Source organism: Tupaia chinensis, unplaced genomic scaffold, assembly GCF_000334495.1.
Source record: "Tupaia chinensis unplaced genomic scaffold, TupChi_1.0 Scaffold000523_1, whole genome shotgun sequence".
Taxonomy (NCBI): Eukaryota; Metazoa; Chordata; class Mammalia; order Scandentia; family Tupaiidae; genus Tupaia; species Tupaia belangeri.
The window spans coordinates 554,560-572,838 of record NW_006160036.1 but is presented as its reverse complement, the minus strand read 5'-3'; the positions used below and the strand labels follow the sequence as shown (position 1 = coordinate 572,838).

At 54.2% G+C, this 18,279-nt stretch overlaps 2 protein-coding genes across 3 annotated transcripts in view; one reads left to right on the top strand and one right to left on the bottom strand.

Moving 5' to 3' along the window:
- The window catches only part of SMPD3 (sphingomyelin phosphodiesterase 3), a 15,901-nt gene extending 3,061 nt beyond the window's left edge, over positions 1-12,840 (top strand). Inside the window, 7 exon segments of the mRNA XM_006156913.1 lie at positions 46-165; positions 6,168-6,243; positions 6,346-6,501; positions 8,381-8,470; positions 8,876-8,939; positions 11,091-11,253; positions 11,501-12,840. Of these exon segments, the coding sequence (XP_006156975.1) occupies positions 46-165; positions 6,168-6,243; positions 6,346-6,501; positions 8,381-8,470; positions 8,876-8,939; positions 11,091-11,253; positions 11,501-11,602 (771 nt within the window). The 3' untranslated portion in view covers positions 11,603-12,840.
- Positions 12,841-14,416: 1,576 nt separating this feature from the next.
- Positions 14,417-18,279, bottom strand: part of PRMT7 (protein arginine methyltransferase 7) — a 45,642-nt gene continuing 41,779 nt past the window's right edge. For both annotated transcript variants that reach the window (XM_006156910.3, XM_006156911.3), the window contains exons 15-18: positions 17,825-17,899; positions 16,623-16,783; positions 15,675-15,771; positions 14,417-15,503 (exon numbers count right to left, since the gene is read on the bottom strand). In XM_006156910.3, the coding sequence (XP_006156972.1) occupies positions 15,312-15,503; positions 15,675-15,771; positions 16,623-16,783; positions 17,825-17,899 (525 nt within the window). In that variant the 3' untranslated portion in view covers positions 14,417-15,311. The remainder of the gene's footprint in view (positions 15,504-15,674; positions 15,772-16,622; positions 16,784-17,824; positions 17,900-18,279) is intronic.

Here is an 18,279-nt window from a genome sequence, read left to right as displayed (position 1 = left end):
TATGAGTTGGGGGTCTGGGCCTGCCACAGCTGCTGCAGCTTCAAGTTTCTTAACAGCGGCCTCTTCTTTGCCAGCCGCTACCCCATCATGGACGTGGCCTATCACTGTTACCCCAACGGGCAGAGCTTTGATGCCCTGGCCTCTAAGGGAGCTCTGTTCCTCAAGGTAGGAAGCCTTGGCCCAGCCAGAGGGCCATGCACCAGCTGGTCCCAATGCCACATGGGGAGTTGGTCTGCGGGTGGGAATCCTCACTCCAGGGTCTGGAGTGGGAGGCAGACAGGGCCTTTCATGGAGCAAAACTGAAGGGCTCCTGCGCAGGAACAAGAGCCAAGGCTCCGGATTCAGAGACCTCGCTGAGTGATCTCGGGTCAGTTCCTCAGATTTCTGAGGCACTGTTTTGTCACCCGTGAAATGAGGGCAGGGTGGGTGGGAGCAGGCTAGAGAGGTGAGACCCAGGAAGGATTCAGAGCTTCGGCTCTCACGGCATTGGTTCCAATAGTGGCTGAAGTGACAATGGTGGTTGTAAGTGGAGGAAGAGAGGCCCTGCCTTCTGCATTCACACAGACGAGACCCGTGCAGCCCAAGAGCTGCAGGCAGACAGGCTCTCAGGTCCCCAGGCTCATTACCATGCCCGCTTGAGCCTCAGCTTCCCTGGCCCGGATGGCCCTCCCTCCTGGCTTTGATGCAGCTGCCATGCCAGGCTCTCTGCCCACCAGCCCATGGCTTCGCTTCCATAGTCACTAATTAAAGTGAATCATAATTATTTCTGCTAATTTGGATGCAATTGGAGGAGTTTTTAGACCATGGTAATTTGGTCATTACACATTATCTTCTACTAAGCCTGAGATGCTCAGAGTGTCGACTTTTTGTTCTCTATCCAAAAGCCGCTCTTGGTGCTTCCAGAGTTTTCTGAGGCACCATCTGACCAGCTGATGTAGAACAGGGCTTTCTGCCCCAGAGCAGCAGCTGCACTGGGTGTGGGTTCTCTTCCTTTCAGATGAATCGGAAAGAGGAGGCTTAATGGCTCAAAGCCTGCCCAGCGCCCCTAGAAGGAACCATGCTCAGACTGTCCAGGAAATGCTGCTGCGAGAGCCTGGCACCTGCCAGAAGTCAGGGCTGATGTTCCACACAGCCTGCTGCAGGCACCTGAGAGCCCAGCCTCCCACTCTGGACTGCTTCATGCTCTTGTGGCTTCACCACAGCCAGAATTGGGGTCCCCAGTGCTTCATTCACACCAAGAGAGGCTGAAACTGAATTAAGTCCTCTCGCAAAAAGATCTAACTCTCCTGTTTTGGCATATGGTTCGTTGGTGTTCTGTTCCATGGATATATTTTCATCTCAGCAGCTAGTGACTTTCTGGGGAAGAAGGGGCTGTGTTGGCAGGCTCAGGGTGGGAGGGCACACCCTCTCACTCCCACTCCATTACAGATGGCTCAAAGGCCAGGAACGACCCTCCACCCCCACCCCAGCCCACTTCAGCACAGGTCAGTACCCCCCTCACCCCTGCAAGGAACTCTGACTCCTATTTCCACCAGTCAACAGCAGTCTCCTTGGTACTGCCCTCCCTCCTCTGCACCACCGTCCCGAATGTTCTTCTCATTTCCCATCTCCTAGGTCTCACACTAGTTGGCAGATGATGTTTAATTTGCTCTAGTTCTTTTTTTTTTTTTCTTTTTTGAGAGAGATTTTTGCTATAGAACATGTGCACTCGCTGGAGAGACAGAAAGTGAGAAATCACCCCCCAGGGGGGATGGCCACACCAACCACATGCCCTTCTCCTCCATTCTCCTCTCAAGATCTTTGGCATGCACATACACGTGCCCAGTGTGTTTCAAGTTGCCAGGTCCAGGACTCGAACTGTAGTCCACCATGTGGGAATCCAGAGCCTTAATCACTATATTACCTGCTGGCCTTAGTCTGTTTTACTTTTTAAAAAATATTTTTGTATTGGCTAATATTTAAAAATCAAGATTTTGAGGGCCAGCTGGTGGTGTGGAGATCCTACATGGTCAACTACAAAGTTTGAGTCCCAGACCCAGCAGCCTGAAAACAGACCAGGCATGTGTGTGTGCATGCCAAAAATCTTTTTTTTTTTGAGAGGTTTTTGCTATAGGCTGCGTGTGCTCGCCAGACAGACAGAGAGAGACAGGAAGTGAGAAATCACCCCCCAGGGGGGATAGTCACGCTGCAATCCCTTCTCCATTCTCCTCTTGGGATCTTGGGCACGCACATGCATGCACCTGGCATGAGTTTAAGCCACGGGATCTGGGACTCAAACCATGGTCGACTACATGAGATTCCAGTGACGTAGCCATTTACACCATATGCTGGACCCAATGCCCAAAATCTTGAGAGGAAAATGGAGGAGAAGGGGTTGCAGTGTGGCCATCCCCCCAGAGGGGTGAGTCTCACTTTTTCTCTCTTTCTTTCTCCAGCAAGTGCAACATGCCCCATAGCAAAATAAAACAAAATAAAAATCAAGATTTTTTTCAATAAAACCTAGTTTTGCACCTTTTCTTTTCTTTCTTTTTTTTTTTTACTTTTTTTTTTTTTTGAGAGGTTTTTGCTATAGGCTGCGTGTGCTCGCCAGACAGACAGAGAGAGACATAGAGACAGAAAGCGAGAAATCACCCCCCAGGGGGGATAGTCACGCTGCAATCCCTTCTCCTCCGTTCTCCTCCCGGAATCTTGGGCACGCACGCACACGCTCCCATTGTGAGTTTAAGCCACCGGGTCCGGGACGTGAACCGCGGTCGACTACATGGGAGGCCAGCGACATAGCCATTACGCTAACTGCTGCCCCCACCTTTTCTTGACCTCAGCAGATTTGGCAGCACCAGGCCCACAGCACCGCGCACAGCTGTCAGCCCGAGCTGGGTTGGACGGCCCACATAGCATAACCCCCTCATCCAGCTCCCTCCATTGCCAAAGAGAGCACCACTGAACCTGTACCCACTCCAGGGGCACAACTCCATCTCTGCCCTTGCTGGTGACCCTTGGCTTGTCTGGGCCCAGATCTCTGCCCGGAGCCCCAAGCCATGCATCTGGCTGCCTCCTAGATAGCCCTGTTCACTCTGAACAGAACTCAGCCTGAGCTGCCCCTCTCCCAGGTCCCACCACTCCTAAGCCAGAGGGCCACTTTGGCTGCTCTCTGTCCTTGGTCCAGCTACTCCCTCCCATGTTCATTTCACTTTCCAAGTCCCCTTGGGTCCACCCCACATTTCCAGCTCCACTACCCTGGCCCAACCCTAGGCCCAACTGTGGCTCTGTGCTGCTCTCCACTGGTTCTCCTCCCCCACCAGGTCTGACTCCTGTGACACTTCCCACTGCCTAGGGGAAAAGTCCAACCTTCAATTCAGCCCCTCCACCCTCAGCCCAGCCACTCTCCTGACAGTCTTGGCCTCAACCTGGGTTTGGCTGAACCACTTCTGTGGACTTCTCAGTGGTGCCCTTGTGGGGTCCTCAGTCCTTATGCCAGGTGAGCCATCAGAGCTCCTCACAAGCAGAGGTGTGATATGTCTAGCACATGCTGGAAAGATGCTAACACTACAGACTTGCAGCAGCAAAACCAGTGTCCCTTCACCTGCTGGCCTCCCTCATGGAGCCTTGACCCTGGTTTGCTTTGTGGTACTTCAGATCCTTCAGGGAGTGAAACTCCCTATGAAGGAAGGGCCTGGAATCCCCTTTGCCTCACTCCTATGATAAAGCCTGCTCTGGGCACCTTTTCTATTGACAGTTTTTGCCCACCAGGACTAAAAGACACAACCTCTCAGTGTGATTATTTGTTTTTGCAAAAGAAACACAAGGCTCTGTGGCTCCTGAGGACACGAGCTGGAAATCAATAAGTTCCAGCAAATAACAAAGTGGATTTTGGCAAGATCACACAGCCGGTTAAGAGGAAGGAGGAGCAGGGGGAAGCAAGGCGCATGCAACCCCCTCTGAGTGGGTGCTCCTCAGCAGTGCCCCATCCCTGCCTGGGACTCAGCACAGGACAGGTGACACTAAGTACTGAAAGAGAGGCTGACACATTAAGAGCCACAGATGGGGGTCAGTAGGTGGCATGGTGGTGAAGACACTGAACTCTCACACAGTTCAAGTCCTGGCCCCAGCAATTTGAAAATCACACCAGGTGCATGTGCATGTCTACAAAATTCCAAGAGGAGAATGGAAAAGGGACTGTGACATAGCAACCCCCATGGAGGGTGATTTCTTACTTTCCCTCTCTGTCTCTCTCTCTGGTAAGTGCATGGCCTTATGGCAAAAACCTATACAAAATAAAAGAAAAAGATCCACGAATAGGCAGCCAGTGAAAAACCTGGGAAAGACACCAGAGGCTCAGAAAGCCCAGAGCCTGATTTGCCTTGACCATGGACCCCTATGGCTCTAGCCCAATGGCTGAATTTCAATTGGCCTCGATGTATTCACCTATAGAAGGGGCATAAACTTATTATCACAGTCGTCATCACAGCCAACAAGATAATGTCGGGGAAGCACTAAAACCAGGTGCTCACAGAATGACTATTATTGATAAGGAAACAGCCATGTTATCTGAGGAATACGAGGACAAGAGCGCCATCACGTGGTCGTTTAGGGCACTGGTTTATAAATGTGTTACTGCAACACATCAGTGGTACCTGGTTCACAGGCCATTCCAGGGCGGGGTACTGTTAGACAGAGGTTTGGGTCTGATGTATGGACAAGAGGTGAATGGCAGGTGTGAGCTTAGAAATAGCCCTCAATCCAGGCTGAATAGCCCACTATCGAATAGCCGGATATTTATTTCCCCAGGACACTAGGGAAGGAGATTCGCCTGAGTTGAGAAAGAGGATGAAGAGCTGTAGGAAGCCAGGGTGTTTGCTGACGAGAAAGTCCAGATGGAGCCGACTTCAGGAAAAAAAAAAAAAGATCGAGGCCCTCTAAGCAGTCAGCCTGGGATGTGACCCCCGCCAACTGGAATAGGCACCATGGCCTCTGCAGCCACCTCCCCGGAGTGCCCTGAATCTGGGGCTCTCAGAGTCCAGTCTGGGAGGGATTCATGAGGTTTGGGAGGGCAGCTGAGGACAAGAGGGGAAAAGAAGACCTAGAAATATGAGGAGCCGATCGGAGGCACACGACTGGCAGAGGGAGCATCCCCACAGACTTCCCATGTGGCCTCCAGCAGCTGTGCCATGGCCAGAGGGGCCCAGGAGCCACCTGTCTGGCCATTCCTCATCGCCCCAGCCACAGCGGTGACAAGGCTGGGTCTTGCACTGGGGATCACCACCCAGGGTAGGGCGTTCTCTCCATGATGTTCACTCGAGATGCTCTCTTGTATTAAGCTGGCCTTTGGAGATGCCCACCAAGGTCATCTGTGGGGTGGGCAGGGGTGGAAGAGAAGGAGCACCCCCCTGCCCAGCCCGCAGTTGTCATCAGTAAAGGAGGTGAATGGGGAGGTGAGGACAGAGTTCTGGGAAAGAAGCAGAAGAGGCTGCTGCAGAGCTCAGGAGGGAGGCTGTGGGTGTGCCTGGGGCAGCCCTGGACACAGACCAGAGCTCCCATTGTATGATGGGGACTAATGGGACCAGGGCTTATATAGCAGGTGCAATGACTTACTATGTGACCAGAGGGACAGATCAGGGAAAGCAGGAGCGTGGGAGGGTCTGGGGCCTCTCCCAGTAGAGGGAGGGGCCATGCTTTGAGGCTAGGCCACGTCACAGAAAGGCATCTGAGAGTTCAGAGAGGAGCACCAAGGCAGGATCAGGTCTAGGGTAGGACCATGGAAGGGAGGGAAGGACAGATGAAAGAGCCACCAGATATGTGTGGATAGGGAACTGAGGGCCATGCATATGGATGGCCTGGTCCCCTCAGGAGATGGTGTGGATGAGTAGGGACTCTGTTGTGGTTTCTGTGTTCCTCCCACGATGCCTTGCACAGACTGCTCTTGGCACAGCCCACACACAGGCTGGGATGCCATTGATAACCTGCCTCCTGTGCTGACCTGTGAGCCCCCAGAACTAGGACCCGTCTTGTGCTTACCTGAGTCCTGGTCCAGACAGGAGCCTGGCACAGAGCTGGGCTTGTGAGGGTTGGATCTTGTGAGTGTATGGACACTGCCAGTGTCCCTTTGTGCTGGCGCAGGGTCTTGATGACTGGTTGGTGGCATCACTGACACTGGCCTCCTCCCCTAGGTGCAGGTGGGAAGCACACCTCAGGACCAAAGAATTGTCGGGTACATTGCCTGCACACACCTGCACGCCATTGCAGGTAGGGTGGCCAGCCCATGGGTTACTGGAGTTGGGGGGTGGAGGGCACTGCCTAAGGTCTGGCCACTCGCCTCCTCGTCCGGTCTCTGTTTCTGCCCCACAGAGGACAGTGCCATCCGGTGTGAGCAGCTGGACCTGCTTCAGGACTGGCTGGCTGATTTCCGAAAATCTACCTCCTCGTCCAGCGCAGCCAACCCTGACGAGCTGGTGGCGTTTGACGTTTTCTGCGGAGATTTAAACTTTGACAACTGCTCCTCTGGTGAGGCTGTGTTCCTCCCCACTGGGGTCTGCAACTCTGGAGAGGGCGTGGGCTCCAGTCACAGTCAGAGACACCAGTTAGTCAGTTTGAGAAACTTCCCAGGGGCATATGGGATATCCAGCAAGATGAGGATTTCTCTGCCCCCTAGAAATTCTACACAGGAAGAGCTGGTCCCTGCCTAGGAAGTTTAGAGTCCTCTTTGCTAGAGATGAAGCCATAAAAATGAACCTCTGACAAGGAAGGCTGGGGCCTCTGAGACTCAGACCAAGGGAGCGTTGGCTAATAATACTCGCCAAGGATCAATTCAGCTCTTACACTGTGCCAGGCAGGACTCTGGCTGCTGTTTCACTCAAGGCTCATGACAACCCTCTTCTAGTCTGTTCTGTTGCTGAAAACAGAATCTCTGAGCCTGGGTAATTTAAGAGAACAGAGATTTATTCAGATTAGTTTGGAGGTCCAGGAGACAGACCTGGTAAAGGTCTTCCTGTTGGCGGTGTCACTGATGGGAGCATGTTTCTGTATGTTCATCCATTTATGTATCTCTGTGTGTATGCCCCCCCCACATAAACCCACAAGGAGTCAATCACAGGACTCCCACTTTAATCATTCCCCAAACCCCCATTTTCAACACCATGAAGGTACTAAGTTTCTTCTTAACAGTTCCACAATATAACCAAGTTTCAATACGTGGATTTGGGGGATACTCAAACCATAGCAAAACCTAAGAGGTAAGCACTGGATTTATCCAAATGGTATAAAAGAGAAAGCTGAGACTCAGAGAAGTTGAGTAACTACCCCAAGGTCACATAGCCCTAAATAAATGTTCAAAGCAGTATCTGAGTCCTGGGAAATATGCTTTCGATCATTAGCCTAAAAGGCTAAAAGTCCATCATTGGTGAAATTTTAAGTAATTAATTCATTTAAAGGACTGGTTTGTGAATCAGTCAGAGGGAGCTTGGAGTCTCTTGGACCCGAAGAGCCAAGTGTCAGGAAAATCCCGGGCCCGCTGGCACCTGCGCTCCTTCTGCACTGCCCACTGTGCCCCTGGGACTGAGGATGGGGTTGGATGATGGGATCTGTGAGTTCAGGCCCTAGGCTTCAGTGAAGACAGAAAACCTGACCGTTGTCTCACCCAGAACACAGGGTGGTGCTCCCACCTGTGGCAGCAGGCCATAGCTGTCTCAGGGTGTGCAGGGTCAGCGAGGCATCTCTAGACAACAGCAGCAACTCCAGGGTGAGTGGGGAGAACAGCACCCCACCATAGAGGAAAGGTCTTCCACTGCAGCCATGTTGCGGGGGTAGGGCGTGACCCTGTCTACCTTAAAACACTCAGGAAGATACAATCAGGAGCACCCCCCACAACCAGACCCCATTCAGTTCTCTCTTCTTCCCTCCCAAGGTCTCAGAAAGGCCCTCTGATGAGCTGGCAGAGCAAACAGGAACCCCAGGCAGGTCACTTTTTTCTCTGAACCTTGTGGGGCCCACTCCTCTTTCAAACCCGGGCACTCAGGTCTGAGAAGAGAGTCCTGGCCGAGGCAGCATCTGCCAGCCCCTCACGAGGGTTTGCCACAGGGTCTGTGAAGGCCTTAAGATCACTGTACCCTTGAGCCCGAGAGTGATGGTGACCACTATCCTCAGAGGGAAAGCTGAACACCAGAGTGGGAGCACTACAGGTGGGGCATTCTCGTGGACATACAGAAATCCAGTGTCGTGAGCCACAGGCCCACTTGTCTGGGACTGCAAACCCCGCCCAGAGGCAGTTATCCCCAGGACAGGAATCTGGAAGCATCTAGTAGGAATAATTGACTGGAACCAGGTGGCAGGTGCTTGAGAACAGGACAGACCCCCTGAAGCCCCCACATCTCCTCCTCCTGCACAGAGGACAAGCTGGAGCAGCAGCACTCCCTGTTCACACGCTACAAGGACCCCTGCCGCCTGGGGCCTGGGGAGGAGAAGTCCTGGGCCATCGGTGAGCCAGGGTTGGGCCAGGGCTGGGGTGGGAGGCTGGGTTCCTAAAGGCTTTTCAAAGAGAACCCCTGGGGGCTGGCAGGTGGCGTGGTGGTTAAGGCACTAGACTCCCACATGGCTGACCATGGCTTGAATCCCAGACCCAGCAGCTTGCTTTCTCACTTTACTTCTCTCTCTGTCTCTCTGTTCAAATTAAAATAATAATAATAAAGTCAAATAAATAACTCTTAAATTAAAAAAGAGAGGAGACCACCTGGATCCACCCCCAGGGCCCCACTGCTGGGGAAAGCCTCAATCAGCTACCCATGCTAACAGAAGCCCTTATCCGCCTTTCTTGCCCCAGAGAAGCCACCCTTCCTGAGGCTGGCTGGGCCAGGCCTGTAGTGATACTCTCACTCCTTCCCAGGTACCCTGTTGGACACAGATGGCCTCTATGATGAAGATGTGAGCACTCCTGAAAATCTGCAAAAGTAAGCACCCACACTGCTACAGGAGGTGGGGGGCCCCAATCCAGATATCCCAGGTCTGACATGAGACACCCAAGTCATGACTCCGGAGGTGGACACACAGGGCTGCAAAGGAGCAGCTGGCTCAGCTCAGGGGCACAAGGGCTTCTGCTAGGCAGAACTGAGAGCTGGGAGCTAGGCCTGGCTGCCCGAGGCTGCGGCAGCCCTCCTGCTTGGAGGGCGACTTTGCTGAGCTTGAATCCCAGACCCAGCAGCTTGCTTTCTCTTTACTTCTCTCTCTGTCTCTCTGTTCAAATTAAAATAATAATAATAAAGTCAAATAAATAACTCTTAAATTAAAAAAGAGAGGAGACCACCTGGATCCACCCCCAGGGCCCCACTGCTGGGGAAAGCCTCAATCAGCTACCCATGCTAACAGAAGCCCTTATCCGCCTTTCTTGCCCCAGAGAAGCCACCCTTCCTGAGGCTGGCTGGGCCAGGCCTGTAGTGATACTCTCACTCCTTCCCAGGTACCCTGTTGGACACAGATGGCCTCTATGATGAAGATGTGAGCACTCCTGAAAATCTGCAAAAGTAAGCACCCACACTGCTACAGGAGGTGGGGGGCCCCAATCCAGATATCCCAGGTCTGACATGAGACACCCAAGTCATGACTCCGGAGGTGGACACACAGGGCTGCAAAGGAGCAGCTGGCTCAGCTCAGGGGCACAAGGGCTTCTGCTAGGCAGAACTGAGAGCTGGGAGCTAGGCCTGGCTGCCCGAGGCTGCGGCAGCCCTCCTGCTTGGAGGGCGACTTTGCTGAAAAGTCTCAGAGCAGCCCTGGGTTGGGCTCACTTTACGAGAGCTTACCTTCGGCCCTGCAGAGTACAAGAAAAAGGACAAGGCTGACCTCTGTAGAAAGGAACTCAGAAGCTGGTAGCCACCAATTTGGTCAATAAAAATATAAGCAGGTAACCCAGATCATTTTCAAAGTAGAGCCAGTTCCATCCTAGCCAAACTTCGTTTCTGAAGCCAGTGAGACCTCCATAAAGGACACGTTTGAGAGGCTAATGGCAGAGCCAATTTATAATTCACAGCCCTAGACTGCACAGAGTCACGGCAATAGCGCCTTGCAGCTAATTTGAGCCAATTAATTGGATTATAGACTAAATTTGAAACATCATTCCATACTGAGAAAATTATCTTTTTATGAGATGATGATTAAAAAATGACTATCAGTAACTCTCAGATCATTGATGCTAGAATTAATTATCAAAGGCAAAGGACAGTAATGGATTACACGTCGGAGCTGTAACAATGTTCTGAATGTCATTAGTGTACTTATCGTCTGTTTGATAAAAGCCTTGTAGTAACCATGGTTGCTGTCTGCCAGCCATGCCTCTCTAGACACTGACCCACCTGGCACCTGATCAGTGTTTCCCCCTAGACCTGGCCTTGCCTGCCCTCCCATGGGGCTCCTAAGCTGCCTGCCAAGGGAGAGAGGTTGGCAGGAGGGAGACAGAAAGGGGGTCAGAAGACCTGCCCTCATGTCCTGCCCTCCCTGCAGAACCACCCAACCCTGTTCTACTCCCTGGGTGTCTAAGGACCCAAAGCAAACATTTGTTTCACAAAGGAGGTTTGGTGACATAGCTGTGTGGCACCCAAGGGTACAACTCCTTGGGTGCTTGCTCTTCTGGCTCCCTCAGCCCCCTGCCGACCTAAACAACGGTCAGGGAGTCTCAGAGCTTCAAGAGGCTCAGAGCAAAGACCAAGTTCCCCAAAACAGGCCCCTACAGGCTTGGAGCAGAAGCCCCTTCTGGAGAGTAGAGAGTTAGAGCTAGCCTGTCCTTGACCTGGCCGCAGGTAGGAGAGAGCTGCAAACGTGGTCCAGATTCAGAAAGGGAAGCAAGTGCTGGTCAGTCCAAGGTGGCCATGGGACAAGCTGTGAACAACACTGGAGAGCTGGGTCCAGCAGGAGCTTGCTGGCTCCGACGTGGCTTCCCCTGGCCTAGGCCTTCTGGACTTGGTGGGGGGGGAGGTGGGGGAAGACATCTGAAACCAGAGGTGTGGTCTGACCTATTCCTCTCTCACTTTGGGAGATGATAACTGCACACACAGGACCTGCGAGGCCCTGGGCTGCAAGGGCCTCACTACACTTCCTGTCTGTGTGAGCAGGGTCTTGGAGAGTGAGGAAGGCCGCAGGGAGTACCTGGCGTTCCCCACCAGCAAGAGTCCAGGGGCTGGCCAGAAGGGACGCAAGGACCTGCTGAAGGGCAATGGCAGGCGCATCGACTACATGCTGTACGCAGAGGAGGGGCTGTGCCCGGACTGGAAGGCCGTGAGTCTGGGGCCCACATCGGGGGAGAATGGGCCCTACGCCCTGTAGCCTCTAACAGCACACCCTGCCCCCCACTCACTTCCCTCAGATCTCAGGGCCCTGGGCTTCCTCAGGTCCCAGCCCTCTACCTTCAACTCTGGGACCCCACCTCTTGGATCCAGGCTGCTGCCCCTGCCCCCAGGTGCCTCCTTTGCAGGAGGCCCACTGGGTCTAATCGGGATGCTTTTCCTTTCTCCACTCAACCTAGGAGGTGGAGGAATTCAGTTTTATCACCCAACTGTCCGGCCTAACCGACCACCTCCCAGTGGCCATGCGGCTGATGGTGTCTGCGGGGGAGGAGGAGGCGTAGACCAGTCCCATTGGCAGCGTCCGGGGCAGCAGGGCCTTTGCCAGGCCTTTGAGACACGCGGCCCCTCCCTGGGCTGTGCCCTCTCCATTAGCACCCGGTGCTGTGGGGAGGAAGGCAGGGGAGCCACAGTCCGTCTTCGGGGAGCCTGGAAGGAGCGCTGCTCAGCATTTCTGGGCCCGTGCCACGGACAGGAGTCAGACCGGCTCAGGAGCCCCGGCTGCCTAACCAGTGCCATTCTTTCAAAACATAATTTTCTACAAATCTACAGCACAACCGAGTTTGTACCCGTGGGTTAGTATGAGAACCAGGCTACGTAGTCTTTGTATCTCTTCTCAAGCTTCGTCCAGGGTTCATTTTTGTCTGCTGCCAATGTCGTCTCGCATGCCTGCACCCTCGCATGCACGCTGCCCGCATGCCACGTGCCACGCTGTAGCCACACAGACCCCTTGCTTGGGCCTCACCCAAGGCCGAACTCCAAACACAATCAGAACCAGCCAAAGAAGCATGTCCTGGGCACGGGCCGCCAGCTCTCCTGCTCCCAGCCCAGGACAGCTTGCTGCAGGGACCCAGGGCTGTGTCAGTACCAGCCAGCCCAGGGCCTACCCAGGGACTTGCATTCAAGGGCGATTACATTTTAAAAAGAAAATACAGAAAGTTAAAAAAAAAAAAAAATCAACCCTTCACTTTAAAGGGTCTTTAAGTCTCCAGGCAGACCCTGCTCTTCCTGAGATGGGACCTTCCTGCAGCCCAGGCACACCAGGGTCCAGCCAGCTTTGGCCAGTCCCAGAGCTCCGTGCCAGGGGACTCCAATCTGGGCGATGGAGCCATAAACAGAAATCCGAGAAGAGACCATCCACTTTTTTTATAGGAAGAAGGGGACTCACAGCATAAGGGTTGGGGGTGGGTTTCTGATTTTGAAAATGATAGATTTATAGCTTCTTCTCTATCAAAACTAACACATCCTCCTTTCTACCAATCCCCTTCTCCCCTTCAGACACCTCCTAGGTTCAGGACCAATCCTTCCCTGGGGACCTTCCCCATCCACATGCCGGCTGAGCTCAGGAACTGCCTGCCCACCCCCCACACACACACCCGGGGGGTGGTAGGGCTGCGGCTCTGACCTCACAGGCCTGCCTGCCTCAACAGCTATCCCGGCCAACTCCAAGGCTAGGAAGGGACCCTGAAGGGAGGGGCAGGAAACCAGGCTGTGGCAGGGAGGCCGGCCCCCCCCCCGGGGGGCGGGCCAACTCCAAGGCTAGGAAGGGACCCTGAAGGGAGGGGCAGGAAACCAGGCTGTGGCAGGCAGCCTGTCCCCTCACCAGGGTGCAGGCTATGGTGGCCAGGCCAATAGCCACTACCGGTCTGGGGAAAAAAGTGGTACTGGTTGGCAACCAGGCGCATGGAAGCCCCCCTGCGACTGTGCCCAGGGCCCCCGGGCAGCACTGCCTCCACCCACCTACCCTTAGATGGGGGCTGCTCCCCAGCCACACCGGGAGGCTCCTACTATTTCAAGGCTCCAACTTGAGGGACTGACTTGACCACCCTCACTGGGTTCCATGCCTCATAGCACCCACATCTTGAGTCCAGCCTGGCTCAGAGCCAGCTTTACCCAGCAAGGCTGGAGAGGGCACCAGGACCTGCTATCAGAACTTTCTGGTGCTGGTGCACTGATGCTGTGCCTTGTCACCCACTGAGCTGCAAGAGGGACCAAGGGGGGCCAAGCACCTAGCAGCAGATGCACAGTCCTATGGGAGGTCAAGCCTGAAGAGCCCTGGTGGCTCAGCACCAGGACGTGCATCCACAGTGACACTAGGCCCACCTGGCCTGGGGACCACTTCCCTAGCCCAGGCCCCTGTACTAGGAGGGGGCTGCTCAGGGCAGTCCTGCCCGGGCTCTCTGCTGTACTCCTCCTCTGAGGGTCTGGCCTCCCAGGGCCTTGGCTAGTTTCGCAGAATGGAGGGGCCCCCTGCCCAGGAGCAGCGAAAACCAGTGGGCTCAACTGGCCAGGCCCAGCCCTTAGACCTAAGCTGCGAGCCAGCTGTGTATACACGAGGCCAGGGTTCCTACCGACTCTAGCCAGTTTCTGTCCCCAGGGCAGCCTCTGTCCTTGGGGCAACAGGAGTCAGCACCACAGGCTTCTCTCCTCCCACTCCCAGGGCAGCCTTAGGCAAGTTATTACGCCCTGTGCCTCAGTCACTGTCATCGCAAAGTCACCTCTGCCTAGCCAAGTCCTGGCAGCCAGAGCAGGGACGTCCTGCCTCCCAGCTCCCCTCATGCCTCCCTCAGTGCCGAAGCCCCAACTACGCAACCACGCATTTCACTGTGGTGTGCCTGTGGACTCCCAGGGCTGTGTACGAGCCAGGCTTTTGCATTTCAATTTTCTTAAAAAAGACAAGAAACATCGCCAGGATCTCAGTGTCTACGGCACCTAAGGCCTGGGAGTTGGTGGACGCTGGTCACCCAAATCCTACACCAAGGCTCCGTGCCTGCCCAGGGCCCAGCCTTGAGAAGCCATGAGGCAGGCAGGGTCAGCTGAGGAAGGAAGCATTTGTTTTCATTTGCCCGAAACCACCTTCAGTTTTAAGTATAAATATTAATCTTGATGCTTTTTAACTATTGTATTAACTTGCTGAGATTTAGAAATACTGTTTTAAAAAAAAACTTTTTTAATTTCTGTATTTTTTCTGTATGTATTCTCATGGGACATTAGGGGTTTTATATGGTAAGCACACATAAGGGTTTGGTAAAAACACCATCAAATATACATCCAGACGATTCTTCCCTAGAAGAAAAATAATCTTTACACCTGATAAAATATTTTGAAAAGAGAGGTGGTTTTTTTTCCTTTATTGGTGCTGAAAGTAAGGATGGATACTGAGGAGGAAATAAAACTGTGAGGCTCAAGGCTGGTCTCCACTTATTTGAGCAACAAGTTGGGGTAGGGCAGGGTGGGGTCGGCCATGGTGGGAGTGCCACGCAAGGACAGCCTGTCTCTTGCCTTCACACACACAGTGGACACAAACTAACTCTGTCCTAAAACATGAGGACACTGGGCCAATGGGTTCTCTGGCTTGGTGTCTCCTCTGAGCAATGAGGTCAACAGCCACAAGACGCCTGAACGTGCAGAAGGAACCAGGCTGTGGTCCCTAGGAGTCTGGCAAAAGGCGAGGCACAACAGGGGTTGGGAGGAGGGGCCCTCTGACACCTGGGCACATGGGAAAGGGCTGTACCTCCCCTTTCCTGTTGGCTGGCTTCATGGTCTGCATCTCAGGAACTGCTCTGGACCAGTCTTGACCCTGTCCAGCCATGACCCAGTGGGCAGGGACCTGGAGATCCCCAGAGTACAGGGCAGGCAGGGCAGGCTCACATTGGCAATGTTCAGCCAAGAGAACAGCACAGGCAGCCCCAACCACTCACCCCAGCCAGACTCCTGTACTTCCCCTTCAGGGAAGGGCAGAAGACTACACTGCCTTGGAGCTGAGCACCTGAGAACCACAGACAAGGTGGTATGGCTGTCCAGCACCCCATAATCAGTCATCACTACCTCCATGCTGCCTGCCACAGCTGGAGCCAGAGGCCAGCAGATGCAAACATGGAAGCAGTCTCCTGCATGCCCTGAGGCTGAGCAGACCCCTAGCAGGAGAGGAGCACCTTTGGCTTCCTTCCCCAGGAGCCACAATCACTCAGAGCCCGCAACTCTTGGGCCACCTTATTTCTCAACAAGTGAGGGTTGGTCCTGGGTGTCTGTGAGCCTGAACTCCATGGTGACATCTCCAGTGTGGGGGTGAAACTCCACAGTGTAGCTGACTGACTGAGGGCCGCCCAGAGGCCCTCTGGGGTCCAGCATGGTGCTGAAGAAGTACACAGCCTGTTTGCAGTGGGGGTTCCAGCAGCAGTCCCCCTGTGGGCAGAGCAGCAGGAAGATAGTGAAGGCTACCTGGCGCCAGCTTAGACGACTCAGTACAGAGGAGTTATCAACTGAAGGACATGTGACAGGAATACCCAGACCACAAAGGGTGACACAGCCTCCCCAGGCAGCTCCTGCTCTCAGGCTGGGCACACACAGTACTACCTTGTCCTCTGGAGGCTTCAGGAGGCCGGTGCTGATCGTGCTGTCTGGGGTCAGCTGGTACTCCATCCACAGGATGGCCCCATGGCTCCTCCCAGGCCTGGGGAGTCACACGAAGAACAGTCACACAAAGGGCGGCTGGGCATAGCCACGGCTCCCCTCTGCTTTTCAGAAACCTCTGTCTGCCCCACTTCTGCTCTGCCAGTCAGGAGCTTTCAACACTGCACCTCACTAATGAACACACAGAAGAGGCTAAGCACCAAAAGCCACAGCTTGGAGCCCTTTGCTCCTGTAGCCTGGCCAAGCATCTGGAGCAGACATGGGCAGGCAGGTCCCCTGGGGGGTGTCCAGAGGCCCAGAGTGCAGCCCTGCCACCCAGGGAAAAAGAGCCCCCCCCCCCCACACCAGATAAGCAGGCAACAGCCCTACAAGCTCTGACTCCTAATGGGAGATGGCACTTGCCTCCTGTGCTGCCTGCCCCTCATCCAGGAGCCCTGGAGAGCTCTGAGTTTGTGGCCTCCCTTAGTTAGAAGGAGGTTCTTCTCCAGAGAAGCAGCTCCTCCCCACAAAGGGAGCTGGGGCTGGATGGGGTCTGATTGCCTCGTGACAAGTGGCCCTCGCCAATTAAGAACCTGAATTTTAATTCCCACAACCTGAATTTTAATTCCCAATGCGTAACCATAGTAACAAAACTCACGTTTCTCTGCAGCTCCGATCCCCCAGGGAGCCTCAGATATGGGGGACGAGCAAAGCGCACCTTGACTCTCCCTCCCCACTCACACATCCCCAAACTGTGGGCGTGCAGCACACCGAGGGCTGCTTCTGACAAGAAGGGCAGGGATGGGGCAAGGACGGGCCATTCCACCACTCGCAAGTGGGCTGGTTTGTCTCCCAGGCCAGCTGTGCTTCAGTGAGTGGGCTACAAATCCCTACTTCCCTCACCCCCCTCACCTCCTCAGCTCCACGGAGCCCTCAGCCCGCACGGGCTGCTTAGGGACTGGCTGCTGAAAATCGAACGTCAAGATGCGTAGAGGGTCGGACAGGCTACGGCAGGGGTACTCCCACAGCGGGTGGGGCTCAGCCTCCTTGCTCTCCCTGAAGTCCAGGGCTTGCTGGGAGGAGGAGAGAGGTGAGACAGATCAGCTAGATTCTCCCTCCCAGCCCACTCCTCAGCCAGCCCCTGGACATCACTTCACTTCTCTTCACTTTGTCCTGTTTTTGTTTTTTTTTTTTTTTTCAGATTTTTGCCATTGGGCGCATGTACTTGTAAGACAGAGAGAGAGACAGTGAGAACTCACCCCTTAGAGGAATAGCCATGCCACAAACCCTTCTCCTCCATTCTCCTCTCAGGATTCTGGGCATGCACGCACACGCACCTGGTGCGATTTTCAAGTCTCTAGGTCTGGTGCTTGAACCACGGTCCACCATGTGTGAGTTTAGCACCTTAACTACCATGCCACCTGTTGGCCCCATACTTTCTCCTGTTTTTTTTTTTTTTTGGAGAGGTTTTTGCTATAGGGCGTGTGCGCTCACCAGACAGACAGAGAGACATAGAGACAGAAAGCGAGAAATCACCCCCCAGGGGGGATGGCCACACTGCAATCCCTTCTCCTCCATTCTCCTCTCAGGATCTTGGGCACACACGCACACGCGCCCGGCGTGAGTTTTAAGCCACTGGGTCCAGGACACGAACCGCGGTCGAATACGTGGGAGTCCAGCTACATAGCCATTACGCTAACTGCTGGTTCCCACTTTCTCCTGTTTTAATGCCTATCTCTTGAGCTATTCTGAGAACCAAATGTCTATACAGATGAAAACACCCAGGCACCTGGGTCCTAACCCACTCCAACCAGCCAACAGGAGACTCACAGGCTGGAGAGAGAGATAAACATTTAACCCAGCAACCCCAGAGCTAGGGAAGGCCCTGGCATCCAGGTGAAAAGGGGCAGGGGCAGACATAAGGGAGCTCTTGGGCCAATGTTATGGCACACTGAGCAAAATGGCAGTGCCTACCCTCACCACCCCAAACAGAAGGCCCTCTGCACACCACTTGTGCCACCCAAGCCAGATGTCCTTGCCAGTGGCCTGGGGTCAATGTGCAATGGCAGTGGAAAAGGGCGGCTCCAGTCACCTAGGGCTGCAATCCTTTCTACCTTAATCATATCATCCATGATGTTCACGTCGAAGCCTTCGCAGTCACCACAGGGGCTCCGGATCCGCCACAGGTCCTGTAAGAGAGGCACAGTCTGTCCACACCCACCCACCAGGGCACAGCCGACACCTCCATCCACCCAGAGCACAGAGAACAAGTTCAGGAGGACACAGAGGAACACCTTGCTGTTCTGCACACCTAGAAGAGGCCCCTGAGGTTGAAGGGACTCTGAGAAATCGGAGACTCAGGATGGCCTCCGGCACAGACTCTGGTGAGAAGCTGCAAACTCTGACCTGACCCAAGTCCTCCACCAGGGACAGGCGGCCAGGGCTGCCAGGCAGGATTCTTATGCTTGTTGTCCAGACAATCCTTAATATCATTTCTTTGGGAAGAAATGTGCAAATCCAGTTCTGCAGGGCTCTAGGCCTATAAGCAGAGCATGAGGGCAATGGGAAA